General features: G+C 40.4%; 1 protein-coding gene across 1 annotated transcript; it reads left to right on the top strand.

Annotated features, from left to right (window-relative positions):
- Positions 1 to 1889: 1889 nt before the first annotated feature.
- Positions 1890 to 22703, top strand: LOC128440785 (carotenoid-cleaving dioxygenase, mitochondrial). The gene is made up of 13 exons (XM_053423619.1): positions 1890 to 1948; positions 18073 to 18206; positions 18331 to 18529; positions 18912 to 19123; positions 19257 to 19417; positions 19601 to 19703; positions 19843 to 19971; positions 20596 to 20756; positions 20843 to 21010; positions 21122 to 21256; positions 21719 to 21901; positions 22141 to 22251; positions 22587 to 22703. The coding sequence occupies exons 2-13, from the start codon at positions 18170 to 18172 to the stop codon at positions 22701 to 22703; spliced, it is 1716 nt and encodes a 571-aa protein (XP_053279594.1). The 5' UTR covers positions 1890 to 1948; positions 18073 to 18169.
- Positions 22704 to 22898: the final 195 nt, after the last annotated feature.

Below are 22898 nucleotides of genomic sequence, written 5' to 3'. Positions count from 1 at the left end.
ATTGGGTATTTGTGCTCGTGCACAGGACGATGGGGGAGGGGCAGTGGGAGCCAGACGGAGGTCTCTGACTGTCATAATCAGTCCAATGACAATGGAAGTAGGGCTGCTCGATTAATCGAAATTTAATCGTGATTACGATTATGGGGTCAAATGATCTCCAAACTACTATAATCGAGTTGAAACGATTTTTCGGCATTTTTTTTGAAAGAGACGCGGAGGCGCCATTCAGTCCTTCATCCAAAGCATTCAGCGGCTCAGCTGACTGGCTCTCACTCTCAAGCAGCCATAAAGTGAAGGGGGCCGGACCCGCATGTCTCCGCGCCGGTCAGCGAGTGTTAGGGTTGCCATCATTATGGCTTTGAATAACCGGGCACCGATATCCTGGTTTCACGGAGGAATAAGACAAGCAGCTGTCATCGGTGTTTACCTGAACCGGAAGTGATTAACTTTATTGCGCACGCTCCAGTTATTTAAAGAATAAAGCATCGACTTCAGAATAAGGGCACATAATCATTTGAATAATCGTGATTTCAATATTTCCCAAAATAATCGTGATTATGGTTTTTCCATAATCGAGCAGCCCTAAATGGAAGGCTAATACTGTGAGCGATTTTTAAGAAAAAACGTGGAAACATCACTTGTTACATCTTCATCATATTGAGTGACGAGGACGAGGACGAGAAGAAGTATCCTCAGATGACTTTCTCTGGCACAACTTAAATGTAACAACTACTGTCAGACACTTGAAAGGCAAACACCCTCGAACTTACAGGATGATATACTCACAAGAGCTGAAGCACTACAGCTAACTTTAATAAGAAACTCTGAACTCTACGTTTCAGTGTAGTTCCCCAGTGGCTGGTACACAATGCTACCAATTAACCACTAACTTAGATAACGTGCACAGCGTTGTTCCAGCATCAACATAAACTAGAAGTAATGATTCTGAAACGGAGGCTAAAACCATGAAACCAATTTCTGCCATTAAAACCACGGCTCTCCGACCACAGCCCACAGCTGCAGGTGCAGGTTGTTGAGCTATTATTTTTACCACTAACTAGGAGTTCATGTTTTTGTCTGCGTCTGCGTGTCACTTAGCAGGATTACACAAAGATAGGTGGATTCCGGTCAAAGTTGGTGGAGGGATGTGGTGTAGGTCAGGCGGTGGATCCAGGACTTTTTCACTGCACTTTCTTCAAAATGGCAAAGTGTTTTATCAATGACAATTCTGTGTGAATCTGAATGAAAACCATTCCTGGGGTTGTTATTGATGCAGTGTGTGTAATTTCACATAGATCCAAATAAAAATCTAGACCAAGTGGGTTTATATGAGGCTCAATACATGTCAGCCAATGTATGAAACATGTAACTAGCACCAATGTGGAGCTGAGAACTGTACCTGGCCTGCTCTAAATTATGGTGACTGTCGGGCCATTGCGGAGGTCCAGGGCTCTACTGAGAAAGATTCTAGATACTAATGTAACCAACAGTTATTTCACTGCTAACACTGTAACACATGTAAGTCATGAAAATTAGTACAAGATGTATAGCATGTACAAATATATGACTCCTAGCTGCATGTGTCACATGCCTGTTTTGGTCTAATCCTGATTGGGTGGTAGTTAAATAGATCAAGATTAATAATAGATTATAGTGCTAATATTTTTTGTGGCAATAAGTAGGAATTTCATGCTACTTATCTATAATATATAACAGGGTCTACTGTATGCTCTTTGTCACGGCTTAACTCTAACACATTGTGCAAAACTGGAGAAGTTGGACTTTCCGAGCAGCACATGGGTGCACAGACAAACAGTTGCCTCACAATATGCAATAGCTTTTTTCGAGTCTTGGTTAATACCATTATGTTAGCAATCGCCTTTTCTCTCTGGATACGTTGCTGACTGTTTTCTGCCTCAGAGCTGATCACACATCTTCAGTTGCTTGTGTAAGTGAAAGTGTTTTGCCTCATGTGGCTGCATTTTACCGGGTCGACAATGCTCCTGTGTCCGTAGGTGCTCTAGTTGAAACTGGTCTGTAGCATTAAGAAGCAGGATTTTGTTGTCCTTGCACCGGAGGTTGTATGTGTGGCTCTCACCAGAATCTGTGAAACCGTCTCCATCCAAAACTGTTTTTTTTAGAGAAAAAACATGACATCATAGACACGTGCTAGCTCGCATTTATTTTCTACTACAAATGAAGGCTAAGTGGGGAATTATGAGAGTGAGGCATCTTACCATCTTCAGCATCTTTAAACAGAGAAGTAAACAGCTGATTAGATTTTGGAATATATTATATAACAGCATTAAAAAACAACAGGAATAAGGTGAAAGTCTTAATAAATATAACAAAGAATTCAATATTTTATAAATAAATGCAATAATAATATCTTATTCACCACCTGAAAAAGAATAAAAAGTATGAAATCGCTTTTACCATCAAAGTAGAAGGCGTCATTGCATGTACCATAAAATGTAATAGGGGAGCAGTCATTGGCAGCCATCATGGACCTGGTGAAAAACAACATATCCACAGCTAGTATCGAGTGATGCAAACTTTTTAAATTCTTGAAATAACATGTTGTGCAAACCGGAATTGAGGTAAATTTTCTCTCAGGGTGGGTGTGTCATATATTGTCACTACAGATAGACTTGATGCAGTCAGAGCTCAGACATGGACCGAGTAGAGATGTAGTGGAAGACGGTTCTGAGATGTTACAACCTACACCCTCCCTTAGATGTAGTTAGATGTCAGTAGAGTATAAAAAAAGAAAGAAAGATTATTATAGGACAACAACATTATAGCAGTTTATTATTTGACATCAATCAAGAGATGGAGATTTCATGAGGGAATTTTGGATACAATTACAATCCAGTTTTATTGAGATTTGAACAAAGCTGATGTTTGCAATAGATCAATAAGAAAGTACATAAGTAAAGATATGCACATTTAGAACCATAGCCAAAGCTTGTGAGTCAGTATTCATGTCTGGGACAATGTCCCAGTGAAAAAATAGGTTTTACACAGAAAAGTTGGCAGAGTCTTATTGGCCCCCACATGGACAAGAGGGGCCATATATTCTGTGGTTTCCTCACTTGTCCATTTTGCTTTTAGCTCAGGATTTAAGTTCAAATAAATTTGAGCAAGTGGGCGAAGAACAAGAGTGCCAGTCAGAGACATAAACTGCAGCATTGCAAAAGAGCTTGCCTCTCAGGTTTTCCCCTGGTGTCATTTTGCCATCGCTGCTGATCAGAGCTTATAAAACCTGTGACTGCTGCTGAGTCATTTGAAAACAGGTTTTTCCCCATCGCTGGGAAAACGGTTGAAATGTAAGAATTAAAAAAAAAACTATTTTGGATCTGCCCACACATCCACACCTCAATTTGTGGATCCTTCCACTAGGTCTGGTGGAAATCCATTCAGTTTGTGTAATCTTGTTTACAAACGTCAAATCAACCCCCACCAAAGACAGGCGTGAAAACGTAACCTACTTAGTGAGATCGAAAATTCCGTTGAGTGCCCCTTATCTTAAGCCATAAGAGCTTGTTTTGTGTTTTGGCTGCTAAGGCAGGTTTGATGAGTTTAAATCCAATAATGGTTCACTACTTATTTTGTCCAGCAGTTCTGACTGTGGATGTTTGGGTTCAGTAAAAACATCAGATCACATTTAATATCAAACAGGCAACAAGGTCCTTCCTGAGGCTTCACACACTGGACAGCATTAGCTAGCAGAAGAGTTTCGACGTGAAGAGAGACGTTGGTGTAATAACATGGATTTGATGCAGCAGTGCTGTGTTAATGATGAGTAGACAAAACAACTGGAACTTACCTGTAAAGATGCAAACTGATGAGCTTCTGTCAGTCCTCTGCACGTTCACCTTCACACTCACCTTCACATAGAGAGACAAATCAACACTTCTGCCAAAGAGCCTTCAAACCAAAGTTATACAGTGTGTGGGCGTGTCTGTGAAATGCAAACATACTATTTAATGATTCTTTCTCGTGGTCTATGAAAATAGATGTGAGAGACCTGTGACACTCGTTGGGGGTAGTGTTTCCTGCGACTCTTTGTGTGTGTGTGTGTGTGTGTGTGTGTGTGTGTGTGTGGTTTGTACTGAGAGTGGGAGACGAACCCACGATTCCTCATCATGTATAATGAAAGTGAAACTGTCTCTTCCTTCATTTCCCCTCAAGGGAAAACATGTCCTTTTTTTTTTTTTTACATCTGCCTATTCTCTCACTTCTTATGTTTCTCTAATGTTTTTTGACATGTGATTAAAAAATGGCAAATGTTTATTTTGTTTAGCTATGCAACAGCGCCCCATCGGGGCAGTTCAGGGATATAACATTGCCAGGGGTCAAGGTGTGATTCGCCCGGAAGCATTTCAGAGTTAGTTTATCTGCGATTATTTATAGACGTCAGCTCTACACAAGTTGTGTTATTCTTCTGCGGGCTAACGCATCGTCTGTAAGTATTGTTGTCTACGAATTGTGTCCTTACAACCAGAGGGTTATTTTGCCACACAGTTTTATGTTTTAAACGGCACTTCTCCCGAGCGGCTAAGCTAGCGTGTAGCGCCGTGTCATTTAATATACACGAGCCGCCGTAAGACACTCTGAGAGCCGCCGTGTGATGCAATTGAAGTAGCTCTTTGAGCCGCATTGTAATCTGTTAGTCTGTATTGCTTTGACAGTTTCACCAACTCAAAAAAGTTCGCGAAAATTGACATTTCAGCCGTGGAGTTTAATTGAGAGCTTTAAGCTGGTTGGATAGCTAGCGTCCGCGATAGTGAGACCTTCACAGCATTAATGATTCACTAATGACTCCATATTGTTAATTTGAATGTCATGTGTATTTTTAAGTATCCACCCCTTTGCCCTTATTAATTCTGTTTCAATAAAAATAACTTTATTTATACTGCACTTTAATATATATATCATAAAAAAATAGAGTTGCAATATGCTGTGCAAATATAAAACAGAACAAAAAGGGGAAAAGACAGTGAAATGGAGACAACTACAAAATAAAGAAAAGCATTTATAAGAAACTATAAATTCAGTTTTGGCTCTGACAGTGCTGCAGTCCGCCACCAGAGGGCTGAAATACACTGAAGTAAATAACACAGTGGGCTCCACACCTTCCTTTAACTTTTTTTAATTCTCCTGAGCTAGAACAAATAAATGCCTGTATTGTAATGGCACAAATACTTAAGTACAATAGACGTGTGCGTATATTTGTATTATTTTTCTTAGTGCTCAAGTTCCTCTCTGTGTTTCTATAGTTGCCCATTGTAGTCCCTAAAGTTTAAAAAACAAATAAAGAAGACAAATTCCTGTTAAACTACATCAGGCTACATTTTTGAACAATCAGGCTAATGGACATGTATGTAATGTAGTAAAACTCTAAGTATTGGTTAATATGTTTAACATTTTTCTTCGGATTCGCTCAAATCAGCCTGGACTTAGAGCAGCTTGTTGCTACTCATTACTGACAACAACTACTATTTTATAATAACACAGCGTTCTTTAATTAACATCAACTGTTTGTCTCCTCATATCTTCACGTCTATGGAATGGAAACGATGAACACAAGATATTTGGTTGAGAAAGTGGCATTAACGGTCAGACGTTAGACTCCACAGTGTTAAAGGGGACATATTATGAAAATTCCACTTTTGTAGTGCTTCTACACATTAGTTTGGGTATCTGGCATGTCTACCATCCCAAAAACTCTGGAAAAAAATCACTCCCGCGATTTGTTGTGGTTCCTCTATTTCAGAAACTATGTGCTAAAGTGCGTCCAATGGAATTTCCCCCGAAATAGACGTCATAGTCGAAAAATGCCCATTTAGTACATTCCCCCATAGCTCTATGCACTCCCCCACTACCACTCGACCCACCCCTAGATGGACCCTCCCACTTTATAGAAGCTCGGTCCACCGGTGTCCGCCATTTCATTCTTGCAAGCCTTGGCCTTGGAAACACTTGGATAAGCTAACAGCAGCATGAATCAATTTCGACAACCGAGATGCTCAGTGGTCGGCTGCACAAATCAGCACAAATGTCTTCATGTGACTCCAGCTTCAGAAGACACAAGATTGAGATGGATTGAGTTCATATATGATGGCAACGTTCCTGCCACCACTTTGAATCGGACTGTTTTATCAACCTGGGCCAATATAACGCTGGATTCTCTAAAAGGTTGTTATTGAAAGAGGGGTCAGTGCCATCTTTCCATCGCAATACTGAAGACGAGGGAAATGTAAGTATTTTTTTTAAATAATTATGGTATTTGCTTCTTTTAGACATTTTGTGTGGAGGCTAGTGCCGTTAGCATGTTGTGCCGTGTGTGAGGGGGTGGGGGGCTAGTATGTAGTGGTGGGGGATAGGGAGAGACTTTACAGGAGTTTTCATGTTCGACTGCTAATAACGTTATTGAACAATTAATCGAGGACGGCTGGCGAGTCTTAGCGAGAAGACGGCGTCGGAGTCCACGGTGAACGGTGTTCGCACGGCAGGTTCATGAGTGTTGTGCTCTCCACGCGCTTTCCCCCCCTCCGCTGGTGTGTGCCTAGTAGCTGCTGTAGCTGGAAGTTAGCTATGGCAGCCGGCCGTAAGCAGCTGCTACGGGGCGCCGGCCGTCCGTAGCTGCGCCGGCCGCCAGTAGCTGCCGCGGCCGCCGGCCGTCAGTAGCTGCTAAGGTTGCTACTGGCGCTGTAGCTAACTTCCAGCCCAGTGCTGCCGTGGGAAAAAATCGGCGGCACAGTACACCAGGGAGGACACGCGAGCGGACGGAGGGAAAGAGCGTGGAGAGCACAACACTCACGAACCTAACTTCCAGCTACAGCTGCTGCTACGGCCGCTCGTTCAAGATACCGGAGTATGTTGTTGTCATAATGTGCGGGACTAGAACGATTATTCATTACCAGCCCTAGTTGGGGAAATGTGCCCTTGTATCCTTGTATGCATGACAGTAGTACAAACATGAATAACATTGCTGCTTTTGGTGTTCAGGCAAGCACATCTGTTCACGGTGCTAGGCTACATCACGTAGCATGCCAGACGGACCCACCAAAGATGCGCACACATGGAACGCAGCTTTCTATGAAAACACTGCGACCTCACTACAAAAGTACAGGTTGGTTTACCCTCAGTTACTTCTTCATGTCATTGATTGTGTCTCCGTGTTAAAGTTGTAACAGCATCTCAATTGTTGTGACTCCATGGATACTGTGTCTGTTTAATCATAGGCACACAGAAAACTGTGCTGCACTGATGTCGGTGTTGGGACCTCAGCTGTAAGAGACCTCGCTTGGAGGAGGGACAGGACAACCCAAGTTGTTCAAGTATGGACTTCGGAGAGCCACAGGATGCTACCTATGATCCTGATGACTCAATCACAGTCTTGACTGAGTCAGCAGATGTGACGTGAGTGACTCAATATTTAATCTAAACATTTCAATAATCAGATGGATTACCATCCTACACTTTTTTAGCTGTTGCAGCCTTTTGGTGAAATCTTTGTCGTTCTAATAGAATGGAATCTTCCAACCCTGTTCATAAGACACCCACATATATTGTCTATGAAAACTGCCTCCTGGAGCTGTTTGAGGTTTGTCCTGTGTCGGCAGGGGACAGATGTAATATATAAGAAGGGGCGAGTCCACAGCAAAGCCGGTGAAAGCAGATGCAACCTTCCGTGATTCTCACAGGCTATTTAAAAGCCAAACAATGTACAAACAGTATGTGAAACATAAATAACATATCGATTAACTGCTGTCTTTAAATGGTCTTCACGATTTAAAGACCATTTATTTATCGTCTTCACGATAAATAGAATAAAATAATTATAAAAAGAAAATGATAAATACAAAAAGTGCAAAATGTCCAACTTTTCCCCTCAATTTGTATTACAGATTACGTGGATAACCTGTTGGACCTCATCTTTCACGAGGTTTTTCAGGACCCGGCCCCATATGTGAATGAGGTGCTGAAGATCTCAAAACCTGAGGACCTCTCTGCTAAGTATGAGAAACCTGACAAGCAGGAAGTTATAGCCAGCTATGTGTCGAGTTTCAATCAAGGGCCGGTCTGAACCCTGTATAACTTCCCTGAGCATCAGGGAACACTCTGGTTATCTGGAGCACTGAGCAGGAGGGCAGGACCACCCTGATTCTCCGGCCCAGGTGGCCTCAACACCAGCTCACAAAGCTTCTGTACGCCAAATCCCTGTAACAGCTGAGCAAAGTTCACATTGTATTTAGAGAATAAAGGTGACACACAAATATAAAGTGTTCCTTTGTTTACAGTATGGCTACTGATGGCACAAATTGTATTTTTGTAATCAATGTTTTCATTATACTTGGTATTTTTTGTATTTATTACCTCTGTCCTAGCCAGTACATTTAATAACTATTTTTAAAAAGCTCTGTGGCATTCTTTCTAGCAATCTTTCTGACAATAAAAGTTTATAGAAACAGTTGTGTGCTTTTAATGTTTGATATGTAACATGTTAACAATTGACACGTGTAAGATGAGCAGTTAGCAAAGTAATACAGAGGGAAGAGTAATTTATGTATTTTATTCCTCAGTCATATTTGTATTGCAGAAATGACTGATATCTCGTGCATAAAAAAAAAAAAACTTACTGCTCTATTCCTCTTGGACATAAAGGCCCATAATCTCCCCTTTAGATGTTGAATGCATTCTGTAGTGAGAACACATTCAAACACACAGGCTAATTAATGGAGGTAAAAACGTTATGTCCTACACCTCCATGAGAGGGGGGAGGGATGAGAGGGGTGAAAGGGGGTGGGGTAAGATGGGGGCGGGCTGAGAGGGGGGCGGGGCCCTCAAAACAGGTCGATCTGAGGAGGTCTGTTTTAGACAGAGTAAAAAGGTGCTGTTTTAAATTATCCTTGTGGTATTTTTACCAAAAAATGTTACAGACATTTCATTAAGACCCCAAGGAACCATATCAAATGTGGTGAAATGGGCATAATATGTCCCCTTTAAGACTAGAGCATTGGAATGCTTTGGGGTTTCACATGGAGCACATTACCTCATCTCATGGGTAGTGAGGCCTGATGCAAACATCCATGAGTAGCACGGCTCCCGTTCTATCTGTGACCGTTTCCCTGCAAGAGCTGAGGAGGCTGTGACCCTGAGCCTCAGAAAATAACTGAATGAAGTTAGGGCAGACGACGTGTGCACCGATGTTTTTATTTGAAGGTGAAGGAGACAGAGAAAGATCAAACTTCCTAGCAGGATGTTTTGAGATTCTTCTGAGGACAGAGCACTTTTTAATGAAACCACCGGTACATCTTTTACACCTTCACACTGGCACAAACACGAAAATAAGGAAAAATATATGTCTTCATGTTAGTATGCTAATCAAACTCCCAGTGTTTGCATTAAGAGATGATGACGTTGCACCAGTGGAAGTAATATCAGCTCTTGAGTTCAGGGTGAAGACTATCTTATCAATGACATATTATAACGCCTTGTCTAAAAGGGGTTTACCTCTGTCTGACTTCAGCAGTGTGAGATAAGAAGCCCCATAAGGACTGTCAACGAAAAGTCAAGGGGTCATATATAGTTTATGCAGGTACTGACAGAGGAAGTTGCTTTTCATCAAGTGTTGCTTCATGAAGCCACAGGGTTTCAGCGAGGTCTGGCCTTCAGTGAATCAGCGCCCTGCGGTGTGGTCATGGATAGTGGGCACTGCTGTCTGATGCTTAAAGAACCAATGACCCCCGGTTGCGTCATAGATGCTTCTGTGTCCCTGCGCACCATGAGATCTATAACATACACCTCTGTGTTTTTGTTCAGAAAACCAAAAGATAAAACAACTACTCTTGATGACAATATCCTTGATCTAAATTGAGAGATAACTCTGTGGAAAGGAGGCATTTTACAACCAAAATGTCCGAAAAGAAAAACACACCTGTAACCCTGTGATAACAGTGTAATCTGTCAGCATGAGTTCACCATACTGTATACAACCTCTTGAATTTTCACTGATTGGCTTTATGGTTTTTCTATCTCGTTTGACTAAAGTCAGACAGTTACGTTGTTGTTTGAATTCGTGAACAAACCTCAGAGACCCACCGGCAGCTGGTTCACAGTGATGATCACCTGAGGGTTACATATTTTCAAACCACAGCAGGGGAAGTGATTCAGGGGCTGGTTTTATTTTAATACACCCCAGCTGAGAACAGGAGGATCTGGGGCTGAGCATTTTTATGAAATTATTAATAAACCGTGTGATTTTAATCGTGTCATATTTCGAACCCTTTCGGGCTCCAACCTGCTCTCTTGACCTGCATGATGAGGCTCCCTCTGGTGGATGGGGACAGAATACGGCTCTGTTGTACAGACGGGTGGGATCAGGAGCAGCCAAGAGCCTCTGCCCCTGTGCTAAATGTCCTTGTTGGAACATTTGTGAAATATTCCTGTCATGCTCGATTTGTCAGGCAGTTTTACATCTACATTGCAGCTTGGGGCTTTACTGGGACCAATTGGGACTGCAGGCAGTCCTGGCTTTTGATGGGTTAAATGTTTAACGTGCTAACTGTGGGTTTTTAGTAATTTTTGATGAAGCTACGGATCAGACAGCACATTTGTCTTTGACTGGGCTCATATTCCTATCCATGGTCCTTGAGTGATTCCTGAACAATTTTGTTTGCTAATTGCGAATAATATGGGTAGAGAAAAGTGTTTGGACAAGGAAGCAAGATAATGTATTTTGTATTTGTGCAAATGTATGGAGATATAAAATAAATGTACATATTTATATGCAGGTAAAGCATACAATATAATAAATTTAAAAATAGTATATGTAGCGTGTCTGGCTGCCACTACAAACGCTGCGTTGTGACTTGCGGTGAATAAACCAGTGCATCTGCTCTCTTGTTTTATTTTCTGTGTAAAACACTAGGTTTCCAGTGCAGCAACATCGCAGTCTTCAGAATATCCCTTTACATCTATTTTCCAACTCCCTAGCCGAAAGGTTTTATGGATTTATGTTGAAACGCAAAGATGATTTTAAAGATACGGTGTGTATAAAATATATTGTTAGAAAAGAAGTGTAAAAATCTAAATTATTAACATATATCCAATTTACATGACAAACTAACATGAGGGGAGCTCACATACCTGTGTGAAACACAAGGTGTCACATGACCAGGTCTCCATACACATCTTTATCGGTAAAATGAACTGCATGAAAAACCATGTGTGCTCGGCTAGCCTATAGCTTCAGAAAGCTACCTAGCATGTTAGAACAAGTGCAGTAAACGATATAATAGAGACCAACACACATTGTGTAAACAATGAGCAGTTCGGTGACCTCTACAAAGTAATATGTGTGTGAGCCTCTTTTCACCTCAGTTCGTTTTGACCACGCTTGAACTATTGGAACGAGCAGCCTGTCCTTACCTCTCCTCAGCAGCAAGGCGGGAACCGAGAGAAATCGACAGGAAATGACGTCACAAGAAGGAAAATCTGACTTAGCAAAATAAAACTCCCCAAAAGAAATGCACATACAAACAGATATGTACATGAAAACAACAGCATGAACTAAGGTGGATTTTGGTTTCACCTATATAGGTATTGTTTCATAATAATCGACATTCATATGGAATAACAAAGGTATATATTTGTATATGTAATAAATATAAAAGTGCTGTGCTGTCAACAGAGTGTATATGTTCAGCAGCTGTTTATAGGGTCAGATTTCTGATCACATGATAAAGCCATAACACAAATATTGGTATTGACCTTCTTATGCCTCACCACAGCATCAACACTTACTTTTTAAACAAGAAGGTAGACCTCAAATGTTTTTCTCACAGCACCAGCCCTTGACACCCCCAACTCACCATCAGGCTGCTCACAAACACGAGCGACAGTGTGTCATCGAGCCATTGTACCCTTGTGGTGAATGGATGCCTGTAGCACTGGATTACCTAAACTTCATGGCGGTCACACATAGTGGCACAACACCTAATCCAACTCTGAATTCAAAAGTTTGAGCAGGTTGAAGATAAAACATGTTTAGAATATACTGGTTAACCCTTTCAGGTCTGTTTGTGGTGTAGTCCCTCAAGAATTTCCAATCATGGGTTCCAAAGTTGGAGCCCAGTGAACCTAAATTCCCTGTGAACAGATGTTTTGTTAAGGACTTTGCCTCCAGCATTTTTTCCACCATAGAGCTTCTATGTTGGGTTTTCCAAAGCACTGCAGCAAGAGTGGCCGGGCCTTTCCCTCTAGTTTCTGCTTTCCTTGTCTGTGGCAACAACAAAATAGCCATGAGGATGAATCAGCTGTCCATGAAGCACTGCTTCATGATTTATCAAAAGCACTTTAAGCTGATGATAAAACTGATAGTGGGATTTCCGACTTTTTCTATTTTTAAAACTATTTCTCACCAAAAGTTCAACACATGAGATGACTCTCATATCTGTCTGTGCAGTACATACAGTTGCAATCAGAAATATTCAACCCCCTCACCTCAATAGACATTATAGTGATGTGGATGACAGATAATGACAATAAATGACAAAAAAACCTCATCAAACAACAAAAGATATTTATTGATGCGTATTTTAGTTATTTTGACAACAGAATTTGACTTAACTTTGAAGTTCAAATGAAAAATGTAACTCTTTCAACACATGTGCATGTTCAGTATTGTTCAACCCCCCAGCTTCAGTACTTTGTGGCGCATCCTCTAGCTTTTATAACTTCTAAAAAATGTTTTTGGTAAGTGCGGACAAGCTTCTTACACCTCTCGATTGGAATCTTTGCCCATTTTTCAAGTGCAAAAGCCTCTAGATCAGTGATGTTTGATGGCTTCCATGCTGCAACTGCCTTCTTTAAATCCCCCAAGATTTTCAATCAAATTTGAATCTGGTGACTGTGAATGCCACTCCAGGACGTTCCAGGATCTTTTTCTCAACCAAGCTTTGGTGGACTTGTAGGTTTTGCTTTGGATCATTGTCTTGCTGGAAAGTCCAATGATCACCAAGGTTTAATTTGTCAACAGAAGGCTTCACATTCCTCTTTAAAACGGCCTGGTATTTCTGGGAATCCATGATGCCATGTACACAATAAAGATTGCTAGTTCCTGCCGCAGAAAAACAGCCCAACATCATCTTTGACCAACCTCCATGCTGGACTGTGGGGATGGTATTCTTCTGGTCATAAGGCTGGCCTTTCACACGCCAGACATACCGCTGGTCCATACGTCCAAACAGTTCCAGTTTGGTTTCATCAGTCCATAGAACTGTCACCCAAAACTCAGTAGTCTTATCCAAATTCCTCCTGCATATTCTAGTCAACTTTTGATGTTCCTTGTGGTCAAGAGCTGAGTGTGTCTTGAAGCCGGCCATGAAGTCCTTTTTTATTCAGTGCATGTCTTATAGTTGCCACTTACGCACTTGTACCAGCCTTCATCAGGTCATCCTGTAGCTGTCTTGCAGTCACACAGGGGTTTATCTGAGTTGTTCTGACTAAGTTGCTGAGGGTCCTTGATGAAATGTTGGACTTTCTTCCATGGTCAGGCAGGTTTGAAGCTGCTCCATCAGTTTTAAACTTCCTTATAATGTTCCCAATTGTGTCTCTTGGAATATAACTTTTGGGGGAAATCTTCTTCTACCCAAGGCCTTTCAGGTGTGATGAAATAATCTCCTCTCTCAGCTTTTGTGGAGCTCCTTTGTCTTTCCCATGATTGCAACTCACCTTGAATACCTTCATGGGTGGGATTTATATATGCATCACAGCTGAAGCAAATGAACGATCAGTATAGAGTTCCCAAAGGCTTAATAATGTTTCAACTCAACTTTAGGACAAAAAAAACTGTCAGACAGCTTTAAAAACAAAAATATTATATAGGGGTTGAATAATTGTGACATGGCTATCTTAACAAAATATACTGCTACACACAAATAATACATCATGCATTTTCCGTGTTGATTTTCTGTATCACTCAACTCATAAAGAAGTCATCCGAAGCAGAATCTTGCTCAAAGAGCAAGAATCTGTCAACTTTAATTGATAAATCCTTAAAATCTTTGGGGGGTTGAATATTTCTGATTGCAACTGTATGGAGGTGCAAGCAAAAGTGGGATTCGTTTAACGTATAGCATTTACCTACAACTTATTTCATTTATAAGACTCTTTAGAAATTTTAGCTTTATTATCAATGGGTTTAATCAGAAATAGAAATGACTGTATTGGAGATAATCGCCTTTGAAAGAAACCACATAGCCATAAACCAATAAAGTTTATAAGTAACTGGAGAGAAACAAAATGACCATATTGAACCTTTGTCACAAAGCCATTGCAAGATGAATGAAAGGTACATAGCTGTTACTTGCAGAGGAATTTTTTGACCCCATTTAAACAACAAACTATCATTTTTAAATTTAATTTCTATGGCAGAGTATTGGCTGCCATATTGAAGGGAAAAAAAACTGGGATGTCCAGAATAAGTTCATGATATAATGCGCATAACGTTGTAATATTTCTGTTTGTGTGTAGATTAATAGATACAAAATAAATAGAATAACATAGTGTGATAAAAACTGAGATTTACTGAGTGTATATTCAAACATGTATGTTTAAATAAAACATACAATAAAACATGTGTGTAATGTTCAAACATTACACCGTTATCCATCTTCTCATCTAACACTTGGAACAAAAGTAAATAAACATGGTATAGAGTCAAACATTATTAATCACATTTTTTATTTTATTATAGTCATTAAAACATTTTCTTGGGCTTAAATGGTTGAACAATTTAGCTGCATGTAATATTTTAATGCCCAAACTAGGTTATAAAATTTTATTTATATTTATATCTAGGTTATAACATTTTTCTGAAAATACCAGGAATGTCATCCATGTTTTCCTTTTTGCAGACGGGAATTTGAGAGTCACGTGACGTTGGCCCAGGCCAATGCAAAACAATGGGCAGATAAAAACGTAGGCATCTCACCATTTGAATTTTGAAATAACTTCATTTTGCCCAGTGGACCAAAGTAACTATTACACGTTTACAGATGAGATACTATACCTTTTTACGACAATGTTGTGCTGCAATATGGATCCTGGTTTATCATTCACCAGTAATTAGCTGATTGTTGCTATGATGCCAGCTTTCTGTTCTACTTAGCAGCAGTTTTTTTCTGCTCAAGACAAGAAACTCTTTGATTCTTGTTGCATCGTTTGTATTTTGAGCTCATAATGTACCAAATATTTCATAGAATAGATACTTTGTAAATATCGCATATGTAGGTTTAGGGAGTTAGGGTTTAAACTCCTCTTCTTTCTTTCTAATCCTTTGCAGAGATGACCAACAAAAAAAACGTCAATGCTTGACTGTACTGAAAAGGCTAGAAACAAATGTGCTTTAATACTAAAAGACTGTTGCAAATGTTATCATACAATCAGAAGCATTCACAAGATTATGGAGGTGAAGGTCCAGGACTGATCAGCCACAGCCTCAACACTGAAAATCCTGCAAATGTCCCAATTATGCTTCTCTAATTGTGTCCAATCCATAATCAGTGGTGGGGTTTCTGCAGGGCATGAGTTGTTTTTATGGGAATTTCCTTGATGTGCCACACAGAAGCAACTTGAGTAAAAATGAAATACATTCAGTTTTTATTTTCAAGGGAAATTACCTGAAACTAGGTCCAGGAGTTGGGAATTTACCCTGAGGTTTTTCTTACTCTAAAATTTCATTTCGAAGTGATTAGGAAAGGAGACTGATGCAATGCTATGTACTGATTATGTATAGAATTTATGTATCATCACTGTATAGATTGTTGAGCCACATGAGACGAATTGTGATTTGTGAATATAACCTATATCAATACAATTTGATTGATTGAAATTTAGAAAGAGAACTTTTAGTTTGTGAACTTGAGACGACATAGAAACTGGTGCATGTAAGGGATAGCTTGATATTTTGGGGGAAACGATTAACTGGTTTCTGGCAGAGTCTAAGATGAGATGATTGGTATGAGAACTATGCTAAGATAAATTCTCATATTAGTTCACAATAAAGACTGAGAACAGATAGAAGGGTCTAAACTGGCAAAAGGGTGTAAAAACAACATTTTGTGATTTTGCAGCTGCCTATTTTTGGCCAGGAACAGAAACAATCCCAAATATCCCTTCAAAATGGAAAAACACATTTATACCTTGAACCTCACCACTTTGTTTGTTATTTTTCTATAGATTTAGCAAAAATTACAACATTTAGTAAGTTTAAAAGTGCTGACAGGTGGATTTGATACCTTTGGACAAAGTTTGACTCAAGGAAGATATAAACTCGCTAATAACGTTGTAGTTTTGTGCACATGTTGGTTGCCTGGCATATTCTATCTATTTGAAGCATTGGTTTCACACCAAGAATTAATGCCATGCCAACTCACGATTTGACATACACAAAGAACAGTAGAGGGAGTGTTATTGCAGAATGGTGGTGAGTTTAAAAGATAACCTAAAAAACCCAGTCTGCTGTAATTTGGATCTGTACGATGTGTGTGTGCATGCAACTCAAAATAGCTCGGGACAATTCTATTTTAGAAGTTAATGTTAACCTTAGAAAACAAATGTAAACAAGGCTATTCTGTCTGTGCCTAGTGGAAAATGTGCCGTAGGTCCTTTCATGAAGAGCAAGCAGTGATGCTATAAGGTCCATCACCTCGAGCAGTGTCACCACATGTGTTCCAGCAGTGTTCTTTATCCCAGATAAACAGCAACATTTCATATGAACAACAACTAAAAACAGAGTCAAACATGGCCAAGCACAGACTTGCCTCAAATCCAAGCGTCTGTCCTGCTACAAAATCTGATGTCATCTGTTTCATCTATTCAGTTGCATGAAAAAGTGTGTTAACCCTCTGGAATGACCATATGACTATGGAAATATAAATTGATCTAACCTTCTTGTGAGTCACAACTAGAGACATCAAGTAAGGACACGTTCCTACACGCGCAAACCTTTGGGAGACCAGGCCCATAATGTTCCATGGTGTTGATATAGATAAGACAAAGTAAGAGCTGATAAAGCTATATGGTTAAACAAGAATGAGCTGTGCCTGTAAGATGGTCTGTCCTAACAAGTAATGAAGATAAACTCTTGAACATGAACTAGCCTGTAACCACTTAAATGGGTCATGATATGCATATTAAATATCTAATTTAAAATTATTCTGAAATATTTCAGACCTACTTAATTTGTTTATTAAAGAATATAATATAAATCAGCTTATGCGATTTTTGTAACGGCACAAATAATAAAAAAAAAACCTGGGCCAAAAGTTACCTTACATTCAGTAATCCGGCTGACCAAATTTCACACAATCATAGATATCAGTTACTGAAATTTTGATTTAAAAAAAATCTTGATCAAATTATTATTCTCTGAGAATTCCATAAAAATGTATATCCTCCATCCGACAGTGGAGCATTTGTAAGATGCGGATTGGCTCTGCCCCAAGAAACAAATAGTTATTTTTTTGCCCATATCCCTCCCCTTCACCAAGCTTGTGTGTCATATTAGCTTTTATACATTTTCTCCCAAAAATTCAACTTGCATTCATATGAATGAATATGAATCTTGGCAAGATATATGTAAGCCTGTCATTATCTTTTAAGCACACATACCAACATGTTTTAGTCTAATGAATACACGACAAGATATATATTTAAAAGTAGAAAAAAATTACGAAATATTCCAGAAATAGAAAGTGCATAAGTAAAACAAGCAGATGGTGTGTTCGATTCCCTCCAAGCAACTTGTCCTAGCTTATCTGCCTTCCCCATATCCACATATCTGACTGCATTATTTACCATGACAAGGAGATAACTATGAGGACAGACGAACTACTTGAAATGAACTATAAATACTGCCGCGGTGGTTTTTCTACTTCACGGTTCAATGAGGTGATTATCGCTCAATGAGTTACTGTACCACTTGTATTATCTGGTGAATGCAAAGTACTATTTTTTAAGCCCTTACATAAGCATGAAATCACTGTCTGCTTTATCTAGCCGTTTACAGGGGGTGTGACAGAAAGTAGAGCAATATAAAGCAGTAGTGCCAGTGTGGGAGAAACAGCAGCGCTACAGCTACAGGAAAGCTACAGCCATGACCTCCATCACACATCATCAGAAGAGCAGCCCAGGTAAGGATTTGGTTGTACCAGCAGCTTTTACAACTTAATTTAATACCAAATATTTGATAAGAGTGCCGTTGCTGTATATGACGAAAATGTGACTGTGGTTTGCACTTAAAATGTTCTCCTGTAGCGCTCAAGAAATCCAAGTCTCGGCAGCAAATCAACCACTTCACAGACGTGCAGGGGCTGCCGTGCATTGAGAAGATCGTGAGCTCGGTTGAGGAAACCCCTGATCCCATCAACACCGACATCATCGGCAAAATCCCAGAATGGATCAATGGGAGCTTCTTGAGAAATGGGCCTGGGAAATTCGAGATCGGAAACCAGAAGTGAGTCCAAATGCATACATTTGGGGGATGTGAGAATAGAAGTTCTCATTTGAGATGTTGGGAGATATAAATATAATTGCCTTGTGTCGTGGAAATTTAGAGCCTTGAAAATAATGAGTTATTAGCTCTGCAGAGGGTTACACATTCAGCAACATGGCTCAGAGTGCAACCAGGAGAAGTTTAAAAGGAAGATTTTTATACAATGTGATAAACAGGAAACAAAACAGAGAGCAGACAGGACACGTCTGCTGTCTGGCATCAGATTCTCCACAGTAGTAAGACATTGATCAGTGGAGTTTTCCATTACACTAGACTTGTCATCCAGTGCAGCCACTACCGCACACAGCTGCCTCATTTCTCCTGTTCCCTCCCTTCTCCTCAGGTTCAACCACTGGTTTGATGGTATGGCTCTACTGCACCAGTTCAAAATATCTCACGGTCAGGTGACCTACAGAAGCCGCTTCCTGTCCAGTGACAGTTACCAAGCCAACAAGGAGTGCAATCGCATTGTGGTGTCTGAGTTTGGGACGGTCACCACGCCGGACCCCTGCAAGAACTTCTTCCAACGCTTCCTGTCAAGATTTGAGTTACCAAGTGAGTTTCACACTGAGATGCATGAACACCAATATTTTGATGCAATTAGATGCAATAAGACTGTGAAGAGATTTTACTCCCACATAGATAGAGTCACGTGAAATACATGATTGTACAGTGAGTTGTTGTTGAGGTTGTGCTGTGTTATTAACCGTGACCCCTTGCTCCTCTTCTGCAGAGGCATCAGATAATGCCAATGTGAGCTTTGTGACCTACAAAGGAGATTATTATGTCAGCACGGAAACCAATATCATGCACAGGGTGGATCCTGAGACACTACACACAACCAAAAAGGTAACACCGAGGTTAACGCACTTGTACCACGCGACTGTGTATGAATGATTTCCAGAGGCAATGACAATATAACTTAAAAGTTAATAGCAGGGTTGCAGGCTACTGTCACTCATTATATCATATAAGTATCTTATCTAAATTAAATTAGATGTATCTTAACATTCATGTATGTGTTCCTGTTAGGTGGACTGGAGCAAATTCATTGCTGTGAATGGAGCGACAGCCCACCCCCACACTGAGCCCGATGGGACAACATACAACATGGGGAATTCCTACTCCTCTAAAGGTATTTTGAGGAAACATCACTCAGTGTGTTCACCTGGCATTATGGGAACCTGTGCAGTGAGAGACGAGGGGACAGAACGATACTACCGTGTCTCTGGAGACCTTTAGAAAGAAACTTCATATCTTATCTGTGTTGACAGGAGGACTCTACAACATCATCCGGGTGCCTCCAACTAAAGAAACAGAAGATGAAACCCTGGAGAGAGCCACAGTGTTGTGCAGCATTACCCCTGATGACAAGAGTAATCCCTCCTACTACCACAGCTTCGGTGAGTAAAACCAGAGTCTTCATTACTTGAGCTTTGACTGACCATTCATTTAAAGGAGCAAGAGTCACTATTTGTGTATTCTACAAATCTGCCTGTTTAATGTGATTAAATTCAGAGTTTCAGATATCCAACATTCAGTCACAGGTTGTCAGCTCAGTTTCTAATGTCACAGCAATCCCTGGCTAGCCTAGCTAAGAATGATCTTGGTACTGCAACTAGCAATTGGTTTCATTATTGATGAATCTGCAGATTTATTTTCTTCAATTCCAAAACCCAAAGATACTCAGTTTATATGATGTATGAAAATGAAAAGAGGAAAATCATCACATTTATAGGCAGGACAATGAGAAACTGCCAATTTTCCTTATTTTGGGGGGGATAATTGACTAATGTTTACTTAACTTAATTGTTTATTACTCGATCTACTAATCAATTGCGTTCTTAAACGATCCCAGTGAGTACTGTGCAGCTCGGATTCCATTTTGAGACAGATATATAGAGAGAGAGAGCCCTGGTATCAGGGAAAGGTATTTTCTCAACAGTGGGTTGGTCTGTTGATTCTGAATCATGCATTCAGCCTTGTGAATAGTTGAGACTAATATCAATCTTTTTCATCCATCACAGCAATGTCTGAGAACTACGTGGTGTTCATCGAGCAGCCCATCAAGATGAACCTGATGACAATTGTAACAGGCAAGCTGAGAGGAAAGAGCATCAGTGATGGCTTTTCCTGGGACCCATCCCTCAACACAGTTTTCCACTTGATTGACAAGAAGACAGGGAAGGTGAGTCTCTAACCCACCCCTCTAAAATGCAGTCTGTTGTAATGTACATCAACCAAAAGTGGGTTGCTTTCACCTGTCTCTTCCAGGTGAGCTCCATCAAGTATCTGGCCAAGCCGCTGTCAACCTTCCATCAGATCAACGCATATGAGGAGGACGGCTTCTTGATCGTCGATATGTGTGCTTCAGATGACGGACAGGCCATCTCTAATTACAACATCCAGAATCTACGAAAGTCTGGAGAAGCTCTCGATGAGGTAAAAAGGCCACAGTCAACCAACTGTACCTTCAATGCTTCCGTGTTGTGCTCATGGTTAGTTTTTGGTCTGTTAGTTGGTTTGCTGAAAAGATTCTTATCTCCTCACCAGGTGTATAACACCTTAGGTAGATCGTTCCCGTGGCGTTTCGTCCTGCCTCTCAACGTCAACCATGATACACCCTATCACCAGAACTTGAACCGGCCCAACACTCCAGCCACTGCTATAAGAACTGACAAGAAAAAGGTAGGCTACAGGATCTACACTTATCAACACACAGTTTATCATTTCTATGTCAAGCGTGTCTTTGATGGATGTGTTGTAAAAAAGGGAGAGATGCCAACACCTACTGATAACACAAAGGAACAATCAGTAGCTTAAGATGGTTGGTTGATCAAATGGTATCACTTATACAAAGGATATGCAGTCTCATAAACCTACAGGTTTACGACCTTATGGCCTTGCACATATGCTACAAGTATGCTGCATAAAGCTTTCAACAGTTTCAAATATTCAAACTATTTGAAAACATGGTCAGCACTATGTATGCACAAAATGCTGTAGTAATACTGCAAACTGCACATATAATATTTGTTATATTTATAATACAACCACAGTAACCAGTGAACCAGCCAAGCCTAAAATCTTGACAACTGTAATTTGAAAATTAGTGCTCTCGTACCCACACTGCTTTACTTCTTGATGCAGGTGTTCTGTACCCACGAGGACCTCCACGGGGACGATCTTGAACAATATGGTGGGATGGAGTTCCCACAGATCAACTACGGCAAGTACAACACCCATCCCTACCGCTACTTCTACGGCTGCGGCTTCAGACACCTCGTGGGAGACTCCCTGATCAAGATGGACCTCAATGGAAAACACATGAAGGTGAGTCCCTCAGATGTTACCAACTGTAAGAGACTTGCCGTGATGCATATACTCTTACCTGTATGCGGACTATATGATACAGTTAGAGTTACACTGTAGTAAGTCAGCAAATAAAATATACCAAAATAAAAGGGAGATAAATAATCAATAAGACGGCTCAAAATTCCAAGCCTGTAAAAGAAAAGTAAAATGTGCTAACACCCAAACTGCAAGACTGATGAGTCATGATTTTCTGACAGGTGTGGGAACAACCTGGTCTTTATCCATCTGAGCCGATCTTCGTACCCTCCCCTGACGCCACGGAGGAGGATGATGGTGTCGTCTTGTCTGTTGTCATCACCCCGAACAAGGTCAGTCAGGTTGAGTGAAAGATTTTGGATCATGGATATATAAAGGGGTCTAGACTAAGCTCCCTTGTTTCCTCCCATCTTAATGATGACTCAGTACAATCATGGAATCTGAGTTCCTATCTGAGTTATCTGAGGTGGGATAGGGATATACAATGGCAGAACCAAGGAGAGTGTACCATATGTATGTTTACAAGCAGTGTATCTCTCGATTTACAGAAGCCCAAACTGGTACTTAAATATGTCAAGTAGAAAAATCATTTTAAATGCACACAGCTGATTTCTGGAAATCTTAAACTGAATTAAATCTTAACCGATCTTTTGCCTTTGTCTTGTAGGAAAATAGCACATTCCTCCTGGTTTTGGACGCCAGGACATTTGAGGAGCTGGGCCGAGCTGAGGTGCCCGTCAACATTCCCTATGGTTTCCATGGAACATTCAATGCCACAGCATAGACATGTGGGGAGGAAATAAAGGCTAAATACTCTTCCAACCTCACATGAATGGAATTGATGGCAATTGATTGTATAGAATGTAAATATTCTCCTTTGACTCTTTGTTTATATCTTAGTACATGCAAATTTACAGATGTATGGGTGCAGTTTCCTTGTGTATAATGAAAAACTATTACAGCAATTATCTGAAGCTGT

The sequence above is a fragment of the Pleuronectes platessa genome, chromosome 5 (assembly GCF_947347685.1).
Source record: "Pleuronectes platessa chromosome 5, fPlePla1.1, whole genome shotgun sequence".
NCBI lineage: Eukaryota > Metazoa > Chordata > Actinopteri > Pleuronectiformes > Pleuronectidae > Pleuronectes > Pleuronectes platessa.
The sequence above is the reverse complement of the archived record's forward strand: the minus strand, read 5'-3'. Positions and strand labels throughout refer to the sequence as shown.